Below are 24,124 nucleotides of genomic sequence, written 5' to 3'. Positions count from 1 at the left end.
TCCACAGCCACGCTCCCGGCCGGTCCATGAACTCCTGCACCCCTCCAAACGGGTCTCGTGCCTTCTCTCGACACCATCAACAAAATGACCTCCTTTTAGTAAATTTAACTACCCACCCACTAACATTAAACTGACCCCGGGGTCTCTTGGGTGGGAATCACTCCTCCTCCCAATCAGTCATTCGCACCATGCATACACATTCGCTCCACTCACACACTTGGGCCCGCTGTCCCACACTCATTCCTCACACACTTTCCATTTCACAACTCACACCAACACTCCATACTGCCATCCTTCCTAATTAAATCCCCTAACTAACTCGTGCTCCCTCGTCATCCCTTCAATCAATGCACGTTCCATTTACTCTACGTAGCTGAGCTACGTCACCACTACACATTTCCAGTCTGTCCGTGTCTCCAAAAATCCAAAAATTCCCATTTCCTAAATCTGAACTAAAATCCCTCCAACTAATCCATTCCACGGGCTCCATGAGGAACAACCCATGTCCCCATGAAGCCGGTCTAACTATCGCTAATCCATCCCCCTAACTCGTACTTCCTGTGCCCCCGACACAGGGGGGTTTTCCACCCCTTGCCCAGGGAATCCTGTTCACCCGAAGCGAGGCTTGCTTTTTTTTTTCCATGCGCACACCAGCGCGGCAACTCGCAACCTGCGCTATTTCCCCGTGACGTCATGGCAGCTGTTCGCGTTTCTCGCACCTCGTCCCTTATCGGACGGCACCATCCGGCAGGGATTTCCCTCCTGCCGGATTCCAACCATGCAGCCACGACGTCACCCTGCGCATCCAAAGCAAACCTCGGGTTTCGAGGGGTTCCCCACGCGAGCACATGTGCTCTGCTCGTCAGATCTTCACACACACGTTCGCCTGGAAAACCCGTCCGTTCCAAATTCACAATCCAGCCGAGCTTCTGTCCATCCCGCGGGATTGGCTAATCCACCGCGTGCGTTTCCGGACCACGTCTCACTCGCGTAGCCGCACACGTGGCGGCCTCGTGCGTAGCACAGCACAGACCCCGCGCTCGCTGCTGTGCAAACCCGGAACGGTCCCCAATGCAGCTACGGTCGCTACTCGGCCTTTGTCCACAATCAGGCACCGTCGTCGTCACACTCTCGCGCACAAACTTCCACGTGCCACGGCGCTCACACACCTCACCATGACACTCGGACACACGGTTGTGCCCTCTCGCATACCAACCGCCATTTGTCTTTCATACCGCGACCTCACACACGCAGTTTCTTTCACACACGGCGCTTCTCCCTTAAACACCTTTTCACTCATGCAATGCGTGCTTTCCAGCACGCATTTCGCCACACTCGTAACCACACACACCGGGACGACCACGCTGGGGATTTGCGCTACCTCAAGCGCTCCCGGGGTCTCCATACCCCCCAAGCTCCGCGTGCACCCATTCACAGCACTCGCCCCCTCTACCTCGCAAGGCTCGACCGGACTCACCTCGTCGCGATCCGACTCAAGGGGGCACATTTCCTCCCTTCGTTCCTGAAGGAAGCTATCCTGCTGCTTGCATCAGGTCCCAACACATTCCTCAAGCTCAACCCCATTGTCCCTCACTACCTCCATGTGTGTGTGTTCGTCCTTTGTGTCGTCCACTTCACCCCTCTCTCTCCTCTATCTCCCGTGTCTCTGTTATTTCTATTTCCTGCGTCTCCGTCACCGCTACCTCGTTTATTTCCTTTTCTTCCTCGTTCCATTTTCCTTCCCATTTGAGTCGTTCTTCCTCTCTGAGCCTCTTTAGGTGTTCATTTTCTTTCCGGAGCTTTTCCATCTCCGTGGACTCAAATTTTGCTGTTTCCTTGAGTTGGTTAATTTCAAACTCATATTGTTTTTGTTTTCTACCCCACCGTTTCTCACGTTCTTCATTCTCCAATCTCATAGTTTCTTTCAATTGGTTGAGCTCCCTTTCCTGTTTTATTCCTTGTTCTGTCACTATCTCCGCACACTCCAACCTTGCATTGGCTTCCAACTGTTCAATCTGCACAGTGTGGTTCCTTAACATTTCATTCTCTGTTCTCTTTCTTTCCTTTCTTAACATCCTCAGTTCCTTTTGTAGTTCCCTCTCTCTGCTTTGGTGTTTCTGTAACTCAGAAGCTTTTTTTTCTAATTCCTCTCTCATCTCCTCACACTCCAACCTTGCTTTGGCTTCTAACTGTTCGATCTGCACAGTGTGGTTCCTTAACGTTGCATTCTCCGTTCTCTTTTTTTCTTTCCTCTCTCAACATCCTCAGTTCGTTTTGTAATTCCGTCTCTTCGTCTTGGTGTTTCTGTAACTCAGAAGCTTTCTTTTCTTACTCCTTTCTCAAATTGCATGCCTCCTAACTCATTTCATCCATTCACTTGCTCATTTCTGCCTCACTTTCCACTGCTTCCCTCCTCAATTCGTCCATTCCCTCACCGAATTCCTTCCTAATTTTGACCCAATTCTTTCCTCTTTTTACCTCCTGTTCCAGGTTTCTCTGTCCCGATTGCCTCTTCCTACCTCTTGCCTCAGTTTTTCTCATTCCAAATTGTGTTTCCGTTTTTCCTCTTCCAGCTCGGTTTTCCATTCTTTCCCCAATTGTGTCCAAAGCCCGCCAATGTCCGCCTGCCTCGCCTGCCATGATCACGCGGTTTGAAACGGTGGCTGGGAGCACCCGCCTAGTGTCGTGCCGTTCACTGTGCTAATAATAGCAGCCCACTCCGTGTTGCGTTGAGGTGCGATCACGCCGCTATTTTGCGACTCCGTTTGCCGGCAAAGTTCGTGCTCAGTATCGGGTGAGCGGCCCCAATGATTAAAATTAGTGGTGGGGTCATAAAAAGAACCGTCCCGGGCCATGGATCCTACATTCAAACACATTTCTAATCCATCCTGCACCCGTTCGCCTTGAACCGCCATCTTGCTTATCGCAATAAATTTTAAAGCCCGCAATTTAATGGGAACAGAGGGTCACTCCACACACCCTTGATCCGCTTCCCGTTAATTTAGTTTGGAGGGGAATGAATCTGTATCCCACTCCTGACACCAGTGTTGTAGAATTCCCGCCCGTCCGGCGTGCGAACGACCACGTCTAACAAATAGCGGTCGCTTCGCCCACCGCACGGACAATCCAGTCGTGACTTTCTCGAACAACGCCAGAAACCAGTCACGGGTGGATTTTTAATCCCACCACGGCCCAGTCCGTATTCTACCCGCGCGAAATAGGGTCAATCGCCAAATATCGATATATGTAAGTACCCGTGCTGGTAACCTACTGAGGGGCCGTACCTCAGCGAAGGACTGCTTGGACATGAACCGCTTAAGCGGTCCGTTCCGTTCTGGGATAACCGAGCGGGTATTATCGCCAGACCTCGCCGGACCCGATTCTATTTATCAGTTATTTAAAAAACAACTATATTCCGAGTGCAAGATGGGGCAGTTCAAACGAACAGGTTTACATTCACACAAGGACATTTATTATAATAAAGCACGTATGCAATTAAACAAGGCAAAACACGTATGCACCTATACAAGCAACAAAAGCACGACAAAAGAACTACAACCGTCTACTTATTATCTACAGTCACTTGCACTTAACAGCAGTTCCTACTTATTAGACGGGCCCACGGACACACGTACGCACACACACACCCAAGAAATGGTGGCAGAGGCCTTTAATAACGAGCTCCAGCTCGGAAGACAGGTGAGCTGAAACTCAGAACCTATCTCGAACCTCTCCACCTCATGTGGTCTTCAAGTTGTTCGGACCCGGGCTCCAGCGAGAGCGAGCTGGATCCAATCGCCATGAGTTGCGACCCTTCCCGAGCTCCTGCGAATCCTCCCGCACTTCTCAACACGTGCTGGTGAGACGGGGCGCCGATCCATCGCTTCCCCGAGGAACCACCTCCAAGAAGAGGCCGATGAGTCGCACCAAGCCGGGAACCAAAAATGGAGAACAAAGAGCTCCACGAACCAAGAAGAAGAGGAAGAAGAAGCCACCATTCGCAGCTCGATCCGAGCAACCGGCTCAACTTCCTTCTAAAACAAAGCAGCTCGAAGCAAAAAGCTCTCCCGAGCCAAACAGAAGGCGAAGCTCACTGAACCACCAAAGCAAAAAGCTTCCGAAGGCCTCAACCCTAACGCAAGCCAAGCAGGACCCGACGGTCTGCTGAACGGCTACTTTCTGCCGAAGCAAAAAGCTTACTAACCAACAACAAAGAAAGGAACTCGTCCTTATCCTTCTCCGCCCCCCTCCCCCACGCCCAGCATGACTCATGCCCTCGTGATCCATCCCCCCCCCCCCCGCTCAACCACGGTTGGGAGGGAGTTGTTGACATCATGAGTCACGGGACGGCAGGATTCTCCTTCCTCTTCGCAGAAGAGGGGGAGGGATGTCTCCATTGTTCGTTCCCTAACTATTAAATCGATCCGCAGCGCATCTAATTGCTTTCTGAACATTTAAACAATGAAAGGTGAGCTATCTTGAGAACATGCACTTATCGACATAGCTGACTAAAGGAACCTGTATGTTGTGTGCAATCGAATTCCCAAATTCGTAACAATATTTTACTGCGAGACCAACAGACAGGGTGACAGACTGAAGCAATTATTGCTTGACCCCACCTGTGCGCATGTGGGACGAGATGCGTCCATGTTTTGTCAAACACATAGCCAGAGATAGACCTGCTAAAGTGCAGATGATTCGTGTTCTACATTGTTCAAAATTTTGAATTCAATTTAAATTAATTCCTTCCTCAATCATACACGAACAGACACACACACAGTCAAAGTGAACCAATTGCTTTCCCACACTTTGCACTTTGTATGTGGGTTGACGGAGCAGGTATGTGATCATTCTTGGGATACATATAGCAGGGGGTTAAGGGGGGGAGTTTATACGTCGGCAAAGAGAGGTACTCCAACTCCAACTTTGTCACACACACACACTATAAATGGAACTTTTTTGATGTCACGGAAAACATCAAGGCAAGAGGTCACAGGGCAAGGCTTGGGGAGGAGGGGAGGAGTGGTGGTGTGAGCAGGTGGGTAGTTGCCCATAGCTTATTATACACATATCGTCCCAGGCTTGCCACGTGCCGTGCACGCTCCTCGGGGTTCTTTTGTCGCTCCACAAGCTGCGGGTCAGAAATGGAGAGGCAAAGGTGAGGAGCCTATTTATTTAGGATGGGATGATGTTCTGCAAGGTCTATTTTTATTTTGCTTTGTGCAAGATGAGACCCTATTCAGTTGTGCTGTGTTGTACAAACTGCCAGCTGATCACATGTGGCCATGAGGGATGTCACAGCATCCTTGGAGTCAAATTCTGATCATTTATTTACTTCCCTTCGGTTGAAAATGCAAATAGCATTGGAAAACAGAAGGAACTGTGATACCAGGACCAGGTATTTGAACAAGAGAAAGCCACAGTTGTTCGAGGAAGCCAGAGGCACCCATACGGTAAGAACATGCTTCAGCTTGCAATGTGCACTTGAAAACGCTCGGCCGAGTGTGCAATTTATCCGGTTTCTTGGGTAGTGATTGAAATAAAGGTTTGAGCGATGAGCACCTGGTGCCAAAGCACGGTGAGCATGACCATCATCTCAGCCGTGTGTGTGCAGGTCCTTGTGTTGGAGAGCGTGCCACCACAAAACATTCACCATACACTCAGAGAAAAAACAGAGTTCATAGAACACCTTACCCCACGCAGTCTTGAGAAGCAAGGACATTGGCGGTCGGGGTCTACGAGCGGCAAATTTGATTGGTCATGATGATGTAAAATCCTGGAATAGTTTGCTCAATTACAGCTAAATGGAAGTGGTTTTGAAAGTGCCAAGAAGGCGATTATGTGTTCAACGGTGTTCAAGTGTATAATTGAATCGAAATAAAATTAACATTTTAAAGGTTGTAAAAAAAAAATAAAAAATTCTCTTTATTCTCTGATACAAGCCACACGTGGAACCAACCTGTCATTTCAGGTACCTCGCTGTGAAACTCAAAACTCGGCTGCCAGCCTCGGTTCCAAAGTTTCCAAACTTTGCTCAATGCAGCATCTTCCTTCTGTAACATGGCGAGGTCCTCATGGGAGTATGAATGATGGAAGTACCGATGACGCAAGTCCATTTTGAGAGGTTTTGTCTGAAACCGGCTCTTACACATCTGTGCTCACCGTAGCATATAACCCCAGAAAACGAGCCGCTTCCTTCAGTTCAACAACAAAGTCATCAATGGTGGTGTTGACAGGACATTGACTCAGCACATGAGTGCACCTGTTCAGATAACCAGAACGATACTTCAACTCAACATCGTAGGATGCTAACTGTGCCACTCATCTCAACTCTGCAGCTTCGAGTTTTTGCCGTCTTCAGATGTGCCAGCAGGTTATGATCAGTAAATACTACACAATGTGGGCCTTGGATGTCGGGGCCAAACTTCTCAGCTTCAGTCCATTTCAACGCGAACAGCTCTATCTTGAAGCTTGAGAAATCTGGGTAATTCTTCTCAGCCCCATGAAGAGTCCAGCTGGTATAAATTATAGGATGAATTTTCCCATCATCATCTTTGTACAACAGACATGCACCTAATCCTCTGATTGAAGCATCAAGCTCAAAGATGATGTCTCTATTAAACTGTGGCTGTGCCAAAGCAGGAGCTCTGGAGAGTGCATCTTTCAAAGCGTGAAAAGCCTCCTCTTGTAAATCACCCCAATCAAATGGCTGCTTCCTCATCTTTGCAGACACTTGATGCAACAACGGTCGAGCTGTGTGTTCCCTAAGGGTACCTACCCCAAGTATGGTTTCTGTCTGACTACATATCTGGGGGAGGGGGTTCAGAGTGGGGGGAACATCCCATTTCTCTCGATGTAAATGTGTATCGTACAGCACCTCGGTCTAACGAAGATGATTTGACTTGCGAATGGACTCTTGGAGTGTCATATTATTGCTTGCTTCAACATCTCCTGAATTGTTTCTTTCACTTCCCTGATCACCGTCGGTGGAATACATTTGTACGACAAACTAATCAGTGGCACACCCATCATCTCAATCGCATGAGGGATGATGTCGCATTCTCCCAAGTCGAAACTCCCTTTGGAGAAGACCCTTTCATGCTTGGTCAGCAATTTGGCCACAACTTCTTTCTCTTCAAATATGACAAGGATCAATGGAGTGAAGATGCTTCATGAGGCACAGATCACCCTACTTCAACCTCTGATAACTGAAGATGGAAGCTTCAGGTCCCTCATCCTCTTCAATAAGCACTTCGCAGTCTGAGACGAGGCGCTGATCATCGGCCAACTCAAAAATAATTTCTGGTCTCATTGTAACCATGAGAGCTTCTGCTACTGGATTGTTTGCTCCAATATGCACTTCCATCTCAGTGTTGTTAACCAATAAAAATTCCAGAACACTGTCCTTAACTTTCTGGTATCCACCATCAACCTTTATCCTTGAAAACACCATCAGAAGCACATAACAGTCTGCCACACCAGCACATCATTGTTGCCATCAAGTAAATGCACAACTGACTCGCAGTAGCCAATGATCCTCTGAATCGTGAATGGTGGTAGAACTGCATCATCTTCGGTAAGAACAGGAATAGTCTTCACTCCACAAGTGTTTGAAGGAAATAGGACTTCACCTCGCAGGTTACCCAGGCCAAATTTGAGCTCATCATTGCTCGTCGGACTCTTCAACTCACGAAGGATGTTGCACCGCAGTAGAACTGAATATTCAGACAGGTGAGTGCTGCACACCTTGTCAGCAGCGTCTAATAAGTTCCCTCTCAGATCCTGGTCCTTCACTTGAATGGGCACTTCCACAAAACATTCAGTGAGAATCTCTATCCCTCCCACACCTATCACATTCAAGAACATTTCAGGGGCCTCGCTCAACTGACCAAGCTTCGCCTTCAGTTGACTGTGGTACACGGACAACAGGATGATTGAAGTCTCCGCTCCAGTATCCAGGATGCAGCCAAGCTGTGATAATAATGGGATAACTGTGTTGGAGCACCTACCATGCTTGCTTCTGCTTTGGGAGTGTTCACAGGAACTGGCTGTGAAACTCCTGCAGGAGGCATCTTTGGCGCTATATTTGCGGACAATCTTTGGAGATGTGACCCGGCTCCTTACAGTGATGGCATGTAACCTCTAGCTTGCAGTCATCCTTCATGTAGCCCTTCTTGCCATTGTGGCAGCAGGAAGGTGGCTCCCATTCATGATGACCACTAGAACTCTGCACTGCTCGAGCCGAGGTGGGCCAGACTTTGGAGACTATCACAGAGCCTGGAAAACTCCGTTGCCAAGGAAGAGAGCCCCTCTTTGATCTCTTTCATCTCGCTTGCTGGCTGGCCCAAAATCTACGTCACATCAGGTCCCTCTGTCTAAACCTCATTGATGCGAACCATCCAAACCTTTCCTCTTGGTCTCTTAAAAATAGTATGACCTTCTCACATATCTCCTGGAAAGTCCTCCCACTCATTAATATCTCTATACCTTGGAACTCATGCTACACCCACTGCTCCCTCACTCCTCTCACAACGCGTTCCTTGAGCATGCTGTCTCTCAAGTAAATCAATGTGTCCTTCTCCGACAACGATTGTTTCCCTCTACATACAAGAATACAACCTCACCAACCCACAACTGAAGTCAGCAAGGGACTTGGCTCCCAACTGAACATAGTTGTGGAAGGCAACTCTAAGGGAGGGAATGGACTTTACTGGGTCGAAGAGCGATTTCAACAATTCCACCAGCCTTCCATCGTTCTCCCTGACGCTGGTGTCCCTGCATAGCACCTCTTCTTTGGCGGCTCCAGCAAGATGGTTAATGATGGCTTGGCCCTCTCCTCCGGCTTGTAATGGCTTGAGTAAGTTGAGAAGTTGTGAAGCCATTCTGTCAAAGACAGCTCCCCGGGGTTCTGGGAGGTCCCTTGAACATTGAAAACTTCACTGCTTGGGGCACATGCTGGATACTTAATCCAGTGGCAGATTAACGCACGGGCACATAGGGCAAATGCCCAGGGGCCTTGAGCTCGACGTGGGCCTCGGGCTCAACGTGGGCCCAGGCAAAGGCAACATGAGGGGCATGTGACCCATGCAATTGCATGGGGCCCCCAGACAACATGGGGCCCTACACGACCGATCGTGGTTCACAGTCTTGAGTTGGGGCCCCTCCGAGGGTGGGATCTCACTTTGTCGACAAAACATATCAAGTTGTGTGTGGTGACAAACACAGCGCAAAGGGAATGCTCCATCTCAAGGAAAGAAAGTGCTGTCACCTAATGAATCGATTAGAAATGTTTCCCCCTGATGTTTAACGACACAGGACTATTACAAAATTAGGGGGTGAGGTTAGGTTAGTAGAGAAAGTAAGTGGAATAACAACTACGTTTAAATGTACACAAATACAACAACAATCACAATAAACACAATTTGTATAATTTCTAATGTTAATACATATTGATATTGTTGAAAAAAATCCACACTACAACTTATTGTACGATCACAAAACACTCCTCATTAGTAAATGGACAAACCCATGCGCAGAGTGGAATGTTGTGGTTTTTGAAACCAAACCAGCCCAGTGGTGCTGAACAGAGAAAATAGCTCAACAATGGCGAAAAGGATGAAAATCACCCAAAATTAACTGTTTTTCGTTGCACAAGAGGCAGAACCAGAAAAGGCTCCTCGGACTCGCACATGTGTTGAGGTGTGTTCAATTACCAATGTGCTTGCTATCACTTGAAGCCAGCCGTTCCTTATCAACGGTTTCCTTGGACTGCTTACTTGAGTGCTGAAGCCACTTGGGTAGGGAGAAATGTAAAAGGAAAAAAATACAATGCAATGATACAATCCAAGCTGTAAAACTTTGCTCTCTTTAAGCAACTGCCTATCACGACAGTCTATAGACGAGTGCAATGACACTCGGTAGAGTGCATACCTCCGGCATGCTGAACAGTTTACCTTTTGTATCCCACTGATAGGCTGGATCTGCATCCAGAACAGAACCAAAATCTAATTGGCTGATTTGTGTCACCGAACCACTCATCCACATAGTTTTGTCCGAATCTGTGCACCACTTTTTAAGATATCATGCTATCTATCATCGTTTTTGGTCCTATCGCTCAATTGTGATGAAACACTTTAAAAATTCGAGTATCCGGATTCGGATCTTCACCAACATCTAATCAATTCTTCGTTGTCATCCATCCAAATCTGTCCATAACCTTTTGAGATATCCTGCTCACAGACAAACAATCAGACAGACACAAGACAAGACAGCAGTGAAACATAACCTCCGTCCACTTTCGGTGGTGGAAGTAATAATTATAGCAACGACAATTCCAGTCGATGACCGTTGCTAGCTTCTCGCAATCTGTTACTCGCACAGCCAACACAGACGTCTTGGAGACGCTCACGTACCGACACTCCCAGATGCACCTGGATCCTGCTCCACGTCGCTCAGCTCGCTGGAACACCTGTTCTGTCCAGGAGAAAATAGCCTCGGTGACTTGGTTTATGAACAACAACACAAACTCCAGCAAGTCTAAGTCATTTGTTCAGTTGTGAATCAACTGGAACATAATGAATCAACACTTTTATTCATTTGTTCATGTAAGTAACCTCCAAAAGGTTTTTCCCTCAAAGCCTCATCAACCAGTGATGGTGATGATCAACCACTGCCTCTAACTGCGACACATACTTGCAATAAATGCATAATCTACCCAACGGCAATGTCTCAAGGCCCTGTCACACCTTGACGATTTAGCCAGCGTATGCCGACGTATGAAAAATTTGTCTAAAACGCTGGCACACGTCGACAACGTTATGGGTAAGTTTGGTATACGTCGTAGTACGCTGGTATACGTTGTAGTACGTTGGCATACGTCATAGTACGCTGGTATACGTCATAGTACGCCAAGCTTTCGACAAATTTTAACATGCTTGAAATTTTTCGACGTATGCCAGCGTATGACTCACACGTTCTGCATACGCTGGCCATAAGTTGTAGGCACGTTACGCGATCGTTGACACACGTTACTTGTAAGTTACTCATATGTCGAAACACGTCGAGGTAATGGTTAGCGTCAGTGTTCCAGACTCCATGGTTTTTTTGTTTTTTTTTCTTCGGCATGACGGTGATGTTGACACTTCAATTTATAGTGCGGTTATAATACAATATAATTAGTAAGCTACCGCTCAACGATTTAAATCATAACCGCACTAGAAATCGAAGTGTCAACATCACCGTCATGCCGAAGAAAAAAAAAACCAAAAAAAAAAAAAACCATGGAGTCTGGAACACTGACGGGTTCCTCCTGTGAACCCCATTTTTATATACCAATTCCCAGCATATTCTTAAATGCTGGGAATATGCCATTATACGGTAGCTGTAAGTTAGTAACACGTTCAGTAAGTTCTGTGGTCGTCCGGAAGACGTCAAATACATCTACATATGTCAATATGCGTTGGAGATACGTTACACATAGGTTCAAAGCACGTTACTCATAGGTTAGAAATAAGTTTCGGGTATGCTAAACATTAACCCCGACGTGTTTCGACTTATGAGTAACTTACAAGTAACGTGTGTCGACGTGTGTCAACGATCGCGTAACGTGCCTACAACTTATGTCAGCGTATGCGAAACGTGTGCGTCATACGCTGGATACATCGAAAAATTTTCAACATGCTGAAAATCTGTCGACGTACTCGGCATACTAAGACGTAAGCCAGCGTGCTTCAGCGTGCTCTTAACGTATACAAAAAACTTACCCATCACGTATTCGACGTGTGCCAGCGTATTCGGCAAATTTTTCATACGTCGGCATACGCTGGCTAAAACGTCAAGGTGTGACAGTGGCTTGACACTTCGATGTCCAATGCGGTTATGATTTGAATCGTCGAGCCGCAGCCTTTCAATAGGCTACGCCACGTGATCGTCGGCCATACGCTGCCACGCTATGCATAAGTTAGACTATCGTTGGGCATAGGTTGTGAACGCCGACAACACGCTCAGCATTCGTTGGTATAAGTTATCTATATGTTATCAAAACGTTATGTGTACGTTACTAATACGTTATGCATACGTCCAACTCGTTATGAATACGTCCAAAACTGGAAGAAAAAAAAACATAAATAGTTCAGCGTACGCCAGCGTTTTACATACATTTTGATACCTTGCCATACGCTGGCAAAAACGTCAAGGTGTGACAGGGCCTTCAGCAAGCATAAGAAGCATGATCCTTATCGGCCCAGAAGATGTAGGTCTGACACGGCAACTTGTATCTGCTCCTTACTAGCTGTCACAGCCTACTGGGCTTCTTCCCCCATCCAACTTGTCCAGTCCTTTGAGAGTAACTACTGAGAGTGGCTGGCTGGTCCACCACAGTGTCTTACACACACTCTCTACGAGGCAGACCTCGTCTGGCTACTTCTCCACTCACAACCTCTCCTCCTACTGCCAACCTCTTCTTTCTCCCTCTTTTCAGGGAAGTGACGACACTGTCCTTCATTGACAAGATTACAGCAAAATCTTTCGGCAAACCTTTGCTGTACACCGTAGTCTTGTCAAATCCATCGTTATTACGATGACATAACTTTTTTCTCAACATTCCTTAAACGAACGAGATGGTATTCATGGAATACATACCCCACACAGTCTTGAGAAGGACTTCGGTGCGAGCCAACTCTTTTGTTTTTTAAGGTTTTTCTTTTCTTTCATCTAATGTGACTACCAAACCACATGACCGATGACGACATCTTCATCAAACCACATTTCTCAGCAATTAGTTAAATTTTGCATTGATCGGTTAAGCGGTTTCTCCGACAAAGATTTTCTCTTCGATCCAATATGGCTGCCAGATCACGTGACGCATGATGGTCATTTTTATGAAAATCATGTTCAAATTTAGTTTATTCAGATGAAAATTGAGGATTTCAGAAATTTGGCCTATGTTGACCTCAAAAATAATTGGTGGTTGAATTCAGTGAGCTGATGTGAAAATTATCTTCAAATTTCAAGTCAATTGGATGAAAATTGACAATTTTATAAAACTGGCCAATGTTGACCTCAAAAGAGTGACCACTATATCACATGGTCATGTAACATGTGGTAAAGTTTCAATTTCTTCTGCTTAACGGTTTTTGATGTACGCTCTTAACAAAATGTAGACACGTACGACATACGACATACTGTTGTGGGGCCGGGTCTCGGTGGCGAGCACGACCGCTAGAGGGAGCAGTAGAGTCGGCTCCACCGAACACACCAGAATTTAGGTCGTGACCCTCGGATAAGTCCGAAGATACGGGTCCCTTACAGGATCATGAATCGCCAATAATTTGACCACGTGGAGTAGGGTTAATTGCCAACTTCAATAGACCTAAATATCCAAGCCGAAAAGCTTACCGGGGAATTCACACCCTCGACAGGCCTCGAGCGGAACGAGCCGTTACCGTGCTCGAACCATGTGTAACCCGAGCGGATGGTTACCGAGGCCCGTCGGTCCAAATGCACAATTACGGCAACGGCCTTCCTAATCCCCAATACGCACCGTGGCAAACCAATGGCAGAAATGACACACACGCACACACAGATACCCAGAAAGAGATGGACCTCGAGGTCTTTATTACCCCTTCAGCTCAGAGGGAAGTCCAGCTGAGGGAATAGAGCATGCTGGCTACCTGGCCACGTTCGCGCGACTCGACGTCCGCACCTTCCCGGAGCACCAGTCACCAAAGAACGGACCAGGGCAGCCGAACGCAGAGGAGGCGAGACGAGGTGATCTCCCGTGATGAGATGGTCGACCACTTGTAGTAATGTGCCAGACGAGACCCTCGGATGCGCGCGATGCAGTCAGCGCAGACCAGACAGAAGCACGCTCGAGCACACGGGACGCAATCTCTCAATTCTCTTTTCCTTCGTCGTCCTTTTTGGGGCGCGGTCCGCTCCCCCGTCGCCTGCTCCCATTGGGTGGACGGCATGTCACGGCTCCGCCTTCTTGCAAAGGACCGCCCGGCTCTGGTCTGCACGTCGCCCATTGGGCGAAAAATGATGCATACCCTTATTTGGCACGCAGCCAGAACCAATCAGACCCCGCAACGGTGAGAAAGGCGGTCCACGTGACGTCACCACGCCCCCGGGCCAATCAACAAATTTTCCGCTCATTTTGGCCATTGGGGAAGGCGAAGAGCGATTCTGCACGCCAAAACCAGCCAATGAGGAAAGACATACACCACGCAACCGCGGTTCGGCTGACGGAGGGAGGGGGGCGGGGGGAGGATAAAAGGTCAGGCTCCATTTTTCGGGGTGTGGTTCTTCTTTTGAAAGCCAGTTTTTCATCTTGCCAGTCTTCGCCCTGCCAGCTTCAGTTCACCGGGAGCCCGGTCGTGTGGACGCCTGGGCTGCTACGGGTCTGAGTCGTGCCAGCCCGCCAGCTCAACGTACCCGCTTGAGGCGGACAGGTCCGAGTGCAGGCTCTGGTCTTCAGCTCGCCTTTCCCTCTGAGCTGGAGGCCTCAATAAAGGCTGTGGCCACCATTGTGTGTGTGTGTGTGTGTGTGTGTGTGTGTGTGTGTGTGTGTGTGTGTGTGTGTGTGTGTGTGTGTGTGTGTGTGTGTGTGTGTGTATTTGTGGGCCCGTCTGTAAGTAGAAATTGTTAAGTGCTTGCTCTTTGTACATTGCATGACTATATTCGGTGTTAATTCTGCTCTGTGTTTCCCCTTTCCCTATTGTAAATAAATCCCGTTAAATGTATCAGCTCGTTTCTGTGTTTTCTTCATTGGTTTAACACGGTGCGTGTTGGGGAATTAAAGAAGGCCGTTGTTGCCGTAGTGGTGTGCATTCGGACCGACGGGACCTCGGTAACCATCCGCTCGGGTTACGCACGGAAATGACTCGTCCCGTTCGAGTTCCGTCGAGGGTGTGAATACTCGGTAGTTCGCCACGTGGACCTCTAAGTATTTTGAAGTTTGGCAAATAACCCTGTACCATGTGGTTGATCTATTGACGATTCACGGTCCTGTAAGGGACCCGTACCCTCAGAGTTTTCCGAAAGGTAGGATCTAGATTATGGGTGTTCCGTAGAGTCGACCCTACTGCTCCACCTAGCGGTCATGCTTGCAACTGACGCCCGGCTCCGCAACACTATTGCCCTCTCCCCATTTTAATATTGACCACTCCACAAGCAGACACAAATTTTATATGTGGTAGAAAGTGGTGATGATTTAACTTTCCAGCGCATTCACCTGGCTAACTTAGACCAGGCAACACCGGTATATACTCTTTACAACAATTTTTTTTAATAATAAAGAGAACTGAGCTTTACACCAAGTCTCTGCGCAGTAGTCTGGAAATCAAAACACCAAGGACACCGATGAACAAATAAGCAGCAGATTGAAGTCGGGGAGCCTACTTTTTTGAAACTTTCTTGTAACGAACACACTTACTGGAATGTTTGGCTTTGAAACAATGTGAACAGACTGAGCACGAGGTGAAAGGGATGGGTGAGGTGCACGGTACAGCTCATGGTTTCTCCAACAAAATACACCAACTTTCTAGTGACTCCTTGACCCTGGCATAGGTCATGCAGACTTGATGTCCTCATTGAGTTGTGAGGTAAGGAAAGCTTTGTGGAGGAAACGGCTTTCCTCAAGCTGTCATCAAAGTCAGCATTCATAGACTCTCTTGACTTCAGGCAGCTGTACCTGGATTTTCTCCATGTCAGAGGTTTGCATACTGCAGCTATGACTTTGTCTCAAACGGTTTGAAGCAGTGTAGCCACTTCAATATTTGGTATGTCTGTCCGTCTGTCAAAAATACATTTAAACTGTGCCGATGCTGAACTGCCACAAGGGGGAGCTCGGGTTGCCGAGCATCACGAGAAGGAAATGCCAAACTCCACACTGCACGGCTTCCTTCGGACATGGGTGCGATTTTTGTCTCAATTCCAACTCTCCATGTCGATGTATGGGTTTTCGTAGCAAAACATCTCCCTCTTTAGCGCCGGCCAATCCGAAGGCTTAACCTCGGTCACATGGACATGGTTCCTTCTTGCTCAGTCGGTAAAACCTTCCGGACCATTCTACCACTTTCACCCCATGTAGCCGGTGAATGGTGGCACCACGCCAACGTACAGGGAAGGACAGACAGATTGGCTGCTCTTAACTGTTTCAAATGGGATTTGATTGAGCCCTCAAAATTAACCATTTAAAAAGATTGCTGAAAATATTGAAACATTTACTGCATTTAAAATTTAATTCCCTTTTTTTTGTATACCTTGTTGAGGCTCGTGTGAGAGCTAACACACAACGTACATCAAGGGGGCAGAGCTAACACACAACGTACATCAAGGGGGTAGAGCTAACACACAACGTACATCAAGGGGGCAGAGCTAACACACAACGCACATCAAGGGGGCAGAGCTAACACACAACGTACATCAAGGGGGCAGAGCTAACACACAACGTACATCAAGGGGGCAGAGCTAACACACAACGTACATCAAGGGGGCAGAGCTAACACACAACGTACATCAAGGGGGCAGAGCTAACACACAACGTACATCAAGGGGGCAGAGCTAACACACAACGTACATCAAGGGGGCAGAGCGAACACACAACGTACATCAAGGGGACATGAGACAAGAGGGGCGGGAGTGGGAGGGACAAAACAGTGGGGAAGAGACACATTAGGAGATCTGTGGAGGGGAGAGGGATGGGACAGGGAACATGGGGAATAGAAGATGGACATTACAGGGACTTTCAGGAAGGAAAGCAGGGAATTTGAAGGAAGTGGGCTTGGGTGGATTATTGGGGGTAGAAAAGATCGAGGATTTGGATGGGGGATGATAAGAGGTGGTGGTGAACAGCTGTTTTGAAAGCCTGGTGGGAAGAATGGGAAAGAAGAGAGTGAGGGAGTTTATTCCAAAGGCGGGAAAAAAAGAGAGGAATGAAAGAGTGAAGGTGAGCAGTGATTCGTGATTTTGGTAGTTTTAACAGAAGGGGGTTGTTGGCTGACCTTGAGCGCCCTGAGGAAGTGTGGTAGAGACAAATCGCAGTGGGGGGGGGGCAAGGCTGGAGAGGATACGGAAGAAGACAGAAAAACCACCGACCAACCTGCGGTGATTGAGTGAGAAGCCCAAAGACTCAGCCTCATTGCGGGAGATGCCCATGATCCAAAATGCCCTGGTTTCTACAGCGTGAAGCCGAGAAAGGTGGGAGGCAGGAGCACCAGCCCAGAGGGGAGAGCAGTACTCCATCAGGCTACGGACAAAAGCTTTGTAAGTGGTCAGGAGCTCAGGTGGGCCGAGGAAGGACTTTGCACGACGGAGGATTCCCAGTCGGCGACTGACTTTGGAGGCGACGTTTGAAATGTGGCTTTCCCAGGAATGGTCATGGCAGATAGTGAGTCCCAGAAGCTTGAAAGAAAAGACTTCTTCCAGAGGATTGTTGAGAAAGTGGATGGGGGGGTTTTCTAAACGGTCCTTTCGAAGAGACATAGTGAGAGTGTGAGATTTGTCCGGATTGAAAGACATGTTCCACGTGTTGGACCAGTTTGTGATTTTATCCAGATCTGCAGTGAGCGAAGAAGCTGCTGCTTTCCGGTCTGAGGGATGACAGATGGTACGGCAGAGGGTGGAGTCATCAACAAAGAGATATAGAGGATTTTCCAGAGAGTCGGAGAGATCATTGATGAAAACGAGAAAAAGAACAGGGCCCAGAACGCTACCTTGAGGAACTCCTGCCTGGACAGGAAGAGGGGATGAAAGAACTCTCTTTAGGGCCACACGTTGACTCCGACAGGAGAGGAAGTCTGTGAGCCATGAGTGGAGATGGCCTTGGATACCATGGGAAGAGAGTTTGGTGAGTAGTGCAGGGTGCCAGACTGTTTCAAAAGCACGTGATATGTCCAGGGATACGGCTCGGATTTCCTGTCTGGCATTGAGGACCTCCATCCATTGTTGGGAGAGCAGAAGCAGCATATCCAGGGTAGAGTGACCTGGTCTGAAACCAAATTGATGATCGGAAATCAAGCCATTGGAGAAGAGGAAGGATTTTAATGTCTGAAGCGATGATGGATTCCATCACCTTGCTGATGATTGGGAAAAGGCTGATTGGTCTGTAGTTACAGGGATCTGTTTTTGCATCTTTTTATGCAGGGCAGTGATGTTTGCAGATTTCCAAGCAGATGGCAGATGACCTTGAGCAAATGAGAGGGTGAATAGAACAGAGAGAGGGTGAGCAGAAGAGCGGGCTTTGAGGACACGTGGGCTGATGCCGTCTGGACCGGTTGCAGAATCTGAGTCGAGGTTTGACAGCAAGCTCTCCACCTTGTCAGGAGAAAAGGAGACAGAGTCCAGGGACAGTTGGGTGCGACTGGGTAAGGTTGGTTCGAGAAAGTGATGGGTTTTTGACACAAGATTTAGCTGCAAACACCGAGTTTAGGCATTCAGCTTCTTCAGTTTAGGCATTCAGAGATACTTGGGAGCGGCCATTTGAGGTAAGGGAGGGGATGGAGGGGGAACATACACCAGAAACTAATTTGATTGGACGCCACCAGGAATTTGAGGAGGGAGAGAGGTTTGAGAGTTCAGACTTGAGATTAGAAAGATGTTGTTTTCTGGCTCTCCTGAGGGTAGATACACCTTTGTTCTCAGCTTTATGGAAGGAACTGAGATTGCCCTCAGTTGGGTTTGCTTTCCATGAGGCAAAGGCAAGTTGTTTCAAGACAACTGCCTTGCCACAAGCTTCAGTAAACCAAGGGCGGGAGGAAGGGTAGGACAACTGAAGACGAGAGGGGATAAATCTGTGCATGAGGGAGAGCAAGTTTCTTTGAAAGAATTCCAAGGATGAGTTGATGTTGGAGAAAGTATTGATAGGAGACCAGTCTATAAGTTTGAGGGCTGCTTGGAGACCCTGCCAGTCGGCTTGAGTGAAATGCCAGACTCGACGGCGGTGAGGTGGTTCTCTGATAATAGCCAGAGAGATGGCCACTTTAACAAGGACGTGGTCAGAAGAACCGATTGGAGCGGAAAAAAGAGCAGCAGATATTGTCAGGGAAATTTGTCAAAATCAGATCCAGAAGAGATTGGTTGAGATCCGGGTCGGGAAGTTGACCGATTGAGTCAGTCCCAATGAGTCGCAGAAAGCTTTTGCTGAGGTGACATGACAGGTGAGAGAGGTACCCACACCTAGCCAACTGGCATGATGACATTTGAAGTCGCCACATAAGAGGAAGAGAGAGTTTGGATGAGAAGATAGAAGATGGTCCATGTTTTCGGATAGTGAGGTGTAGATGGAGTCATCACTGTTCGGTGGACGGTACAGTACACATATAAACATGAGGTGGGAGTGGAGGGGAAGCCGAAGCCAGAGGTATTCCTGGGGGTGTGGGGGAGTGAGAGCAGTGCATGGAGGGTGAGGAATAGAGTCTTTGATGAAGATAGCAACTCCTCCACCAGGACGAGGCTCAGGTCTGTCATACCGTAAGAGGGAGTAACCAGGGAGAGATAGTTGGAAGTCAGACACGTCTTGGGGGAGGAAAGTTTCTGTTTGGCAGATTATGTCTGGTTTGTCAGTGGCAACCTGTATGGAAAGATCTGAAAGGTTTGAGCGAAGGCCCTGGATATTTGAGGTCCACACTTTTAACGAAGAGGTAGGGGAGGAGGTTTTGGGTGCAAGGGTGGGGCTGAGGGGGAGGGTAGGACAATGTACGAGGAGGGGAGGAAAGGAGGGTTGTTGAAAGAGTGTGGGGGATTGCAGAATAGCTGGGGAAGGGGCCAGATGACGAGGAGCAAAGGCTCTGTGGTGCTGGGGGAGAGGGGGGACAAGAGAGGGGGAAGAAGCAGTTGAGGATTTGAGGAGGTGGAGTGATGAGATGGAGGTGAGAGGGCAGTGGAAGGAGGCAGCTTGTGGATGAGAGGGGGGCAACTTTGGGAAGGACGAGTGAGGGGGATGAATGGTGGGAGAAAGGTGATGGGGGAGTATTTGAGAGAGGTGAGAGGGAGGCTTGGAGGGAGAAGAGTGTGATGGTTGCTTTGAGAGTGAGAGTGAGGGGTGAGGGGGGTGAGTTGGCACTGAAGTTGGAAAAACAGAATGGTTGATGGAAAGCGAACATTCATCGCAAACTGGGATTTTAAAAGTTTTAGGTCAGAGATGCGATTGAACACATTTCTTGATGGATGCAATAAAGGCGAATTCAGAGAATGGAGAGAAGAAACGCTGTAACAGTTGGATTTTTTAGGCAAGGAATGAATGAGAGGTCGAAATGAGAGCAGTCTGTTAAAATAGCAGAAGAGAAGTGCATTATGATACAGTAAAGAGAACCACATGTGTGAGAGAGGAAGATGAAGCATTATAAGATTTCGTTTTTGTTATTATTATTTATGTTTGAGAGAGTTTTCAACAGATTTGGTCATGGAAGTGTTGAAGAAAAATCGAGGAAGAAGAGGAAGAAGAAGAGGTGATGAAGAAGAAGAAGCAGAATCAGGAGAATGGTTGAAATGAAAGCGAGAGAAGAACCTTCAGAGTGTAGGCTTTATTCCATTTGATTGAAGCCGCTTCTACGGGCACACCAGGGAATACAGGTGCAGCAAGGAGTACATAAGCAGTAATGTATACACGTGCAACTAATCACCGCAAAATAAATCAGTATAAGCACGGAGTCCGATATACTCTCAATTCTCACCATTCAACGAGCACCAAGTGAACCGCCGCCGTAAACGACAATGCCCCTGGGACAATCGCCCCGCCCGAGCGGAACCTTAGCTTTATCTCTTCTGTGCTCGAGCCGTGCATCATGTGATCACACGTCACGACCTTCCATTCACCACATTTTCCCCGTCTTTAAAATGTAACTAGAGGCCCAACTAACGCACCATGATTACTTCAGCGCTACAGGAGTATACATTTCAAGCAACGCGAACTATCTAAACTACAGAAGCATACATGCCAAGCAGTGAGGATTATTTTGAGTTGTAGGAGCATGGTCATGAGCATCGATATATTATGTAACGAGCATATAGGAGCATGAGCATCGAGGATGCCGATAATCCCCTTTACAGATTGAGTCGGCGAGGGGGTATTATTATCCGTCGACCTCTCCGGGAGTAAATGGCGGTTTCACTTGAGGGAGGCTTCCGATCCTCTTGGTGAGCCTCGACTCGTGCCGGGGATGACTCCCCGATCGCTCTCGGGTGGAACGAGGCAGCTCCGTCGCCACCATTCTCGGGTGGAGTTCCTGGGGGGGGGAACACCTGGGGAGGGGATGTCAGAGGGAGAAGTGCCAGATGGTGGTGTACCTGCGGGAGGAGTACCTGAGGGAGCCAAATGGCGAACCGACACAGTGGTCTCCCTGCCATCTGGGAGCCTGACATGAGCATACTCTGGATTAGTATCGATGAGTTCGACCTCTTCCACCATGGGTTCATACTTGCTTTGTCGTACCGGGCGTTTCATGAACACTGTTCCGGGATGGGTTAGCCAGTTGGGCACCGATTGGCCGTCAACATAACGCCGCTGGTGAGTAAACATTCGTTCATGAGGAGTTGCATTGGTGGACGTGCAGAGCAGAGAGCGTATGGAATTCAGAGCGTCGAGAAGGGTAACCTCCCACTGCTCGGGCCCCAGTCCTCTCGATTTCAGCGCCAGAGTTACGGCTTTCCAAATAACTCCATTATATCGTTTCACCTGCCCATTACCCTGTGGGTTGTAACCCGTCGTTCGACTAGTTGCTATGCCGTGCTCTAATAGGAATTGTTTTAGCCCGGCCGACATGAAACACGGCCCTCTGTCTGAATGTATGTACGAAGGTTTCCCAAACATAGCGAAGAGGTCAGACAGACATTTCACGACAGTGCCCGAGGTCATATCCGAGCACGGAAATGCGAAAGGGAACCTTGAATATTCATCAACAACAGTGAATATGTATCTGTTGTCTGTCTCGGTCGGCAGGGGCCCTTTGAAGTCAATGTTTAGTCTCTCGAAGGGAGAAGTGGCCTTGATCAATCTGCCAGAAGCCGTGCCATATAATCTGGGTTTTAGTTCAGCACAAACAGGGCATGAAGCATTCATTTGTTTAATATCTTCGATAGAATAGGGAAGGTTTTGTCTGCGCACGAAATGTGCCATTCTGGTTACCCCTGGGTGGCACAGAGACACATGGAGGTCTTGCAAAGCCCGACTGATTGTCGCCGAACAGTAGACCCGAGAGAAGGTGTCTGCAGCAGGGTTTTCCCTCCCGGGCCGGTAAACAATGTCGTAACTGTAGCAGGCTAGGTCTATCCGCCATCTCATAATTTTTTCATTCTTAATTTTCCCGTTATTTTTCCCATCAAACATGAATGCCACGGATTGTTGGTCCGTAACGAGCGTGAAATGGTTTCCCAGTAAATAATGTCTCCATTTCCGCAGCGCTTCGACAATGGCGTACGCTTCCTTCTCTATCGCCGAGTGTCTCTGCTCGCTTCCAGAGAGAGTTCTCGAGAAGAACGCGACGGGTCGCCCAGACTGATTAAGCGTAGCAGCTATCGCGTGATCAGAAGCATCTGTTTCCACCACGAAGGGCACCGAGCTATCGATCGATAATACCACGGAATTACTGATATCATCTTTGAGGCTGTGGAAAGCTTTTACAACAGCGGCATCTGGTGGGAAGTTTTTGCAATGCACTAGGGGATGTATTTTCTCGGAGTATTGCGAAATCCATCTTGCATAGTAAGCGAACATGCCGATCACCCGGCGCATCGTCTGCAGGTCCTGAGGTGGGGGTAGCTCACGAAGTGGGCGAAATCGTTCAGGATCAGGCTTAATCGCGCCGTCGGCTATTGTGTAGCCGAGAAGGTCAATTGACCTTGCCGAGAATACGCATTTCTCGTAGTTGAGGGTCAGATTATATTTTCTAGCAATGCTCAAGAATCTGTCCAGATTCATATCATGTTCCCCCTGATCCCTACCGCACACTGTGACATTGTCCACGTAAACAAAAGTGTCTTTGAGGTTTTCATCTGAGATGATGTCGTCCATAACTCGTTGGAAGCAAGCTACTCCATTCGTGACACCGAACGGAATCCTCCTGAATTGGTAGAGGCATCTACCTGCCTGGAATGCGGTGTAAGGTTTGTCTTCCTCTCGGATGGGAATTTGATGATAGGCGCTTCGCAAATCGATGGTGCTGAATATCTTATAATTGGCCACGCGTTCGACCATCTCGTCTATGCGCGGCAAAGGGTAGGCATCGAGTTGGGTGAAACGATTGACCGTTTGGGAATAAATCGACAACCATTCGTTTCTTATGATTCTGATTGGCGGTGACCAACACCTGTGCACGCCATGGCGAATCGCTCGGTTCTATAATTCCTTCTTCCAGTAATCGCTTGGTTTCTGAAGTGATGAAATTCATATCAGCAGTGGTATATCGCCGCGATTTGATCGCTATCGGTTTGCAGACCGGCGACAAGTTAGCGAACAGCTGGGGGGACGTCACCTCCGCGGTGGTCAAAGCATTTAAAATTAGACGAGGTTTGCTTCCTCCAAAGGGTATTTCGACGCTCGTGTGCTGCTTGAGGACATTATGACCCAGAATTACGTCTGCGCACAAATCACGAAGCACCAGTACCCTTACATCCCGATGCGTGTACCCTTTTACGTCCAATTCAACATTGCAGTACCCTCGTACGCGGCACTGTAGTGATGTGGCGGCCATGCATACCGTATTGTCAGTCGGGTGGATCTTCCATTTCCTGCCCTTCACTAGCGAGCTGTTGACGAAACTTTCAGAGCTACCGGTATCAATCAGTGCCTCAGCCATATGCCCGTTAATTCGTACGTTGATGATAGCCTTGGATAGATTCCCCGGTGAGGCTGCAGTTAGTTTCTTTTGTGAGTAGAGAGCCGCAGAAGTGGGTTTATTTCTCCTTAGAGTAGATTTACATACCCTGGCATAATGCCCTTTCTTGTCACAATTCATGCATGTGGCATCTCTGGCGGGGCATTTGTGGCGGCGGTGTCTTTTGTACCCACAAAAGAAGCATTTACCAACCGGAGTAGTTGCTGAGGAGTTTGACGAGGTCTGGGTATCCGACTCCTCGGGTTTTTCTCCATCCCCTGTGTCAGGCTGTGTCTGTGTCTGTGGGGTTCCTT

At 48.2% G+C, this 24,124-nt stretch overlaps 1 protein-coding gene across 2 annotated transcripts in view; it reads left to right on the top strand.

The window, feature by feature from the left end:
• LOC147019428 (uncharacterized) overlaps positions 1-24,124 on the top strand; it is a 102,247-nt gene that overhangs the window by 34,283 nt on the left and 43,840 nt on the right. The window contains exon 1 of one of the 2 annotated variants that reach the window (XM_085893891.1): positions 4,350-5,158. The exons of the other annotated variant lie outside the window; for it this stretch is intronic. Coding sequence (XP_085750017.1) covers positions 5,145-5,158 — 14 coding nt within the window. The 5' untranslated portion in view covers positions 4,350-5,144. Of the gene's footprint in view, positions 1-4,349; positions 5,159-24,124 lie in introns of those variants that run through there. 2 annotated transcript variants of the gene reach the window in all.

Source organism: Eptatretus burgeri, chromosome 9 (assembly GCF_056783735.1).
Source record: "Eptatretus burgeri isolate ZD-2024b chromosome 9, Ebu_testis_v1, whole genome shotgun sequence".
In the NCBI taxonomy this organism is placed as follows: domain Eukaryota; kingdom Metazoa; phylum Chordata; class Myxini; order Myxiniformes; family Myxinidae; genus Eptatretus; species Eptatretus burgeri.
Note: the sequence above shows the minus strand (reverse complement) of the source record. Positions and strands in the feature narration are given on the sequence as shown.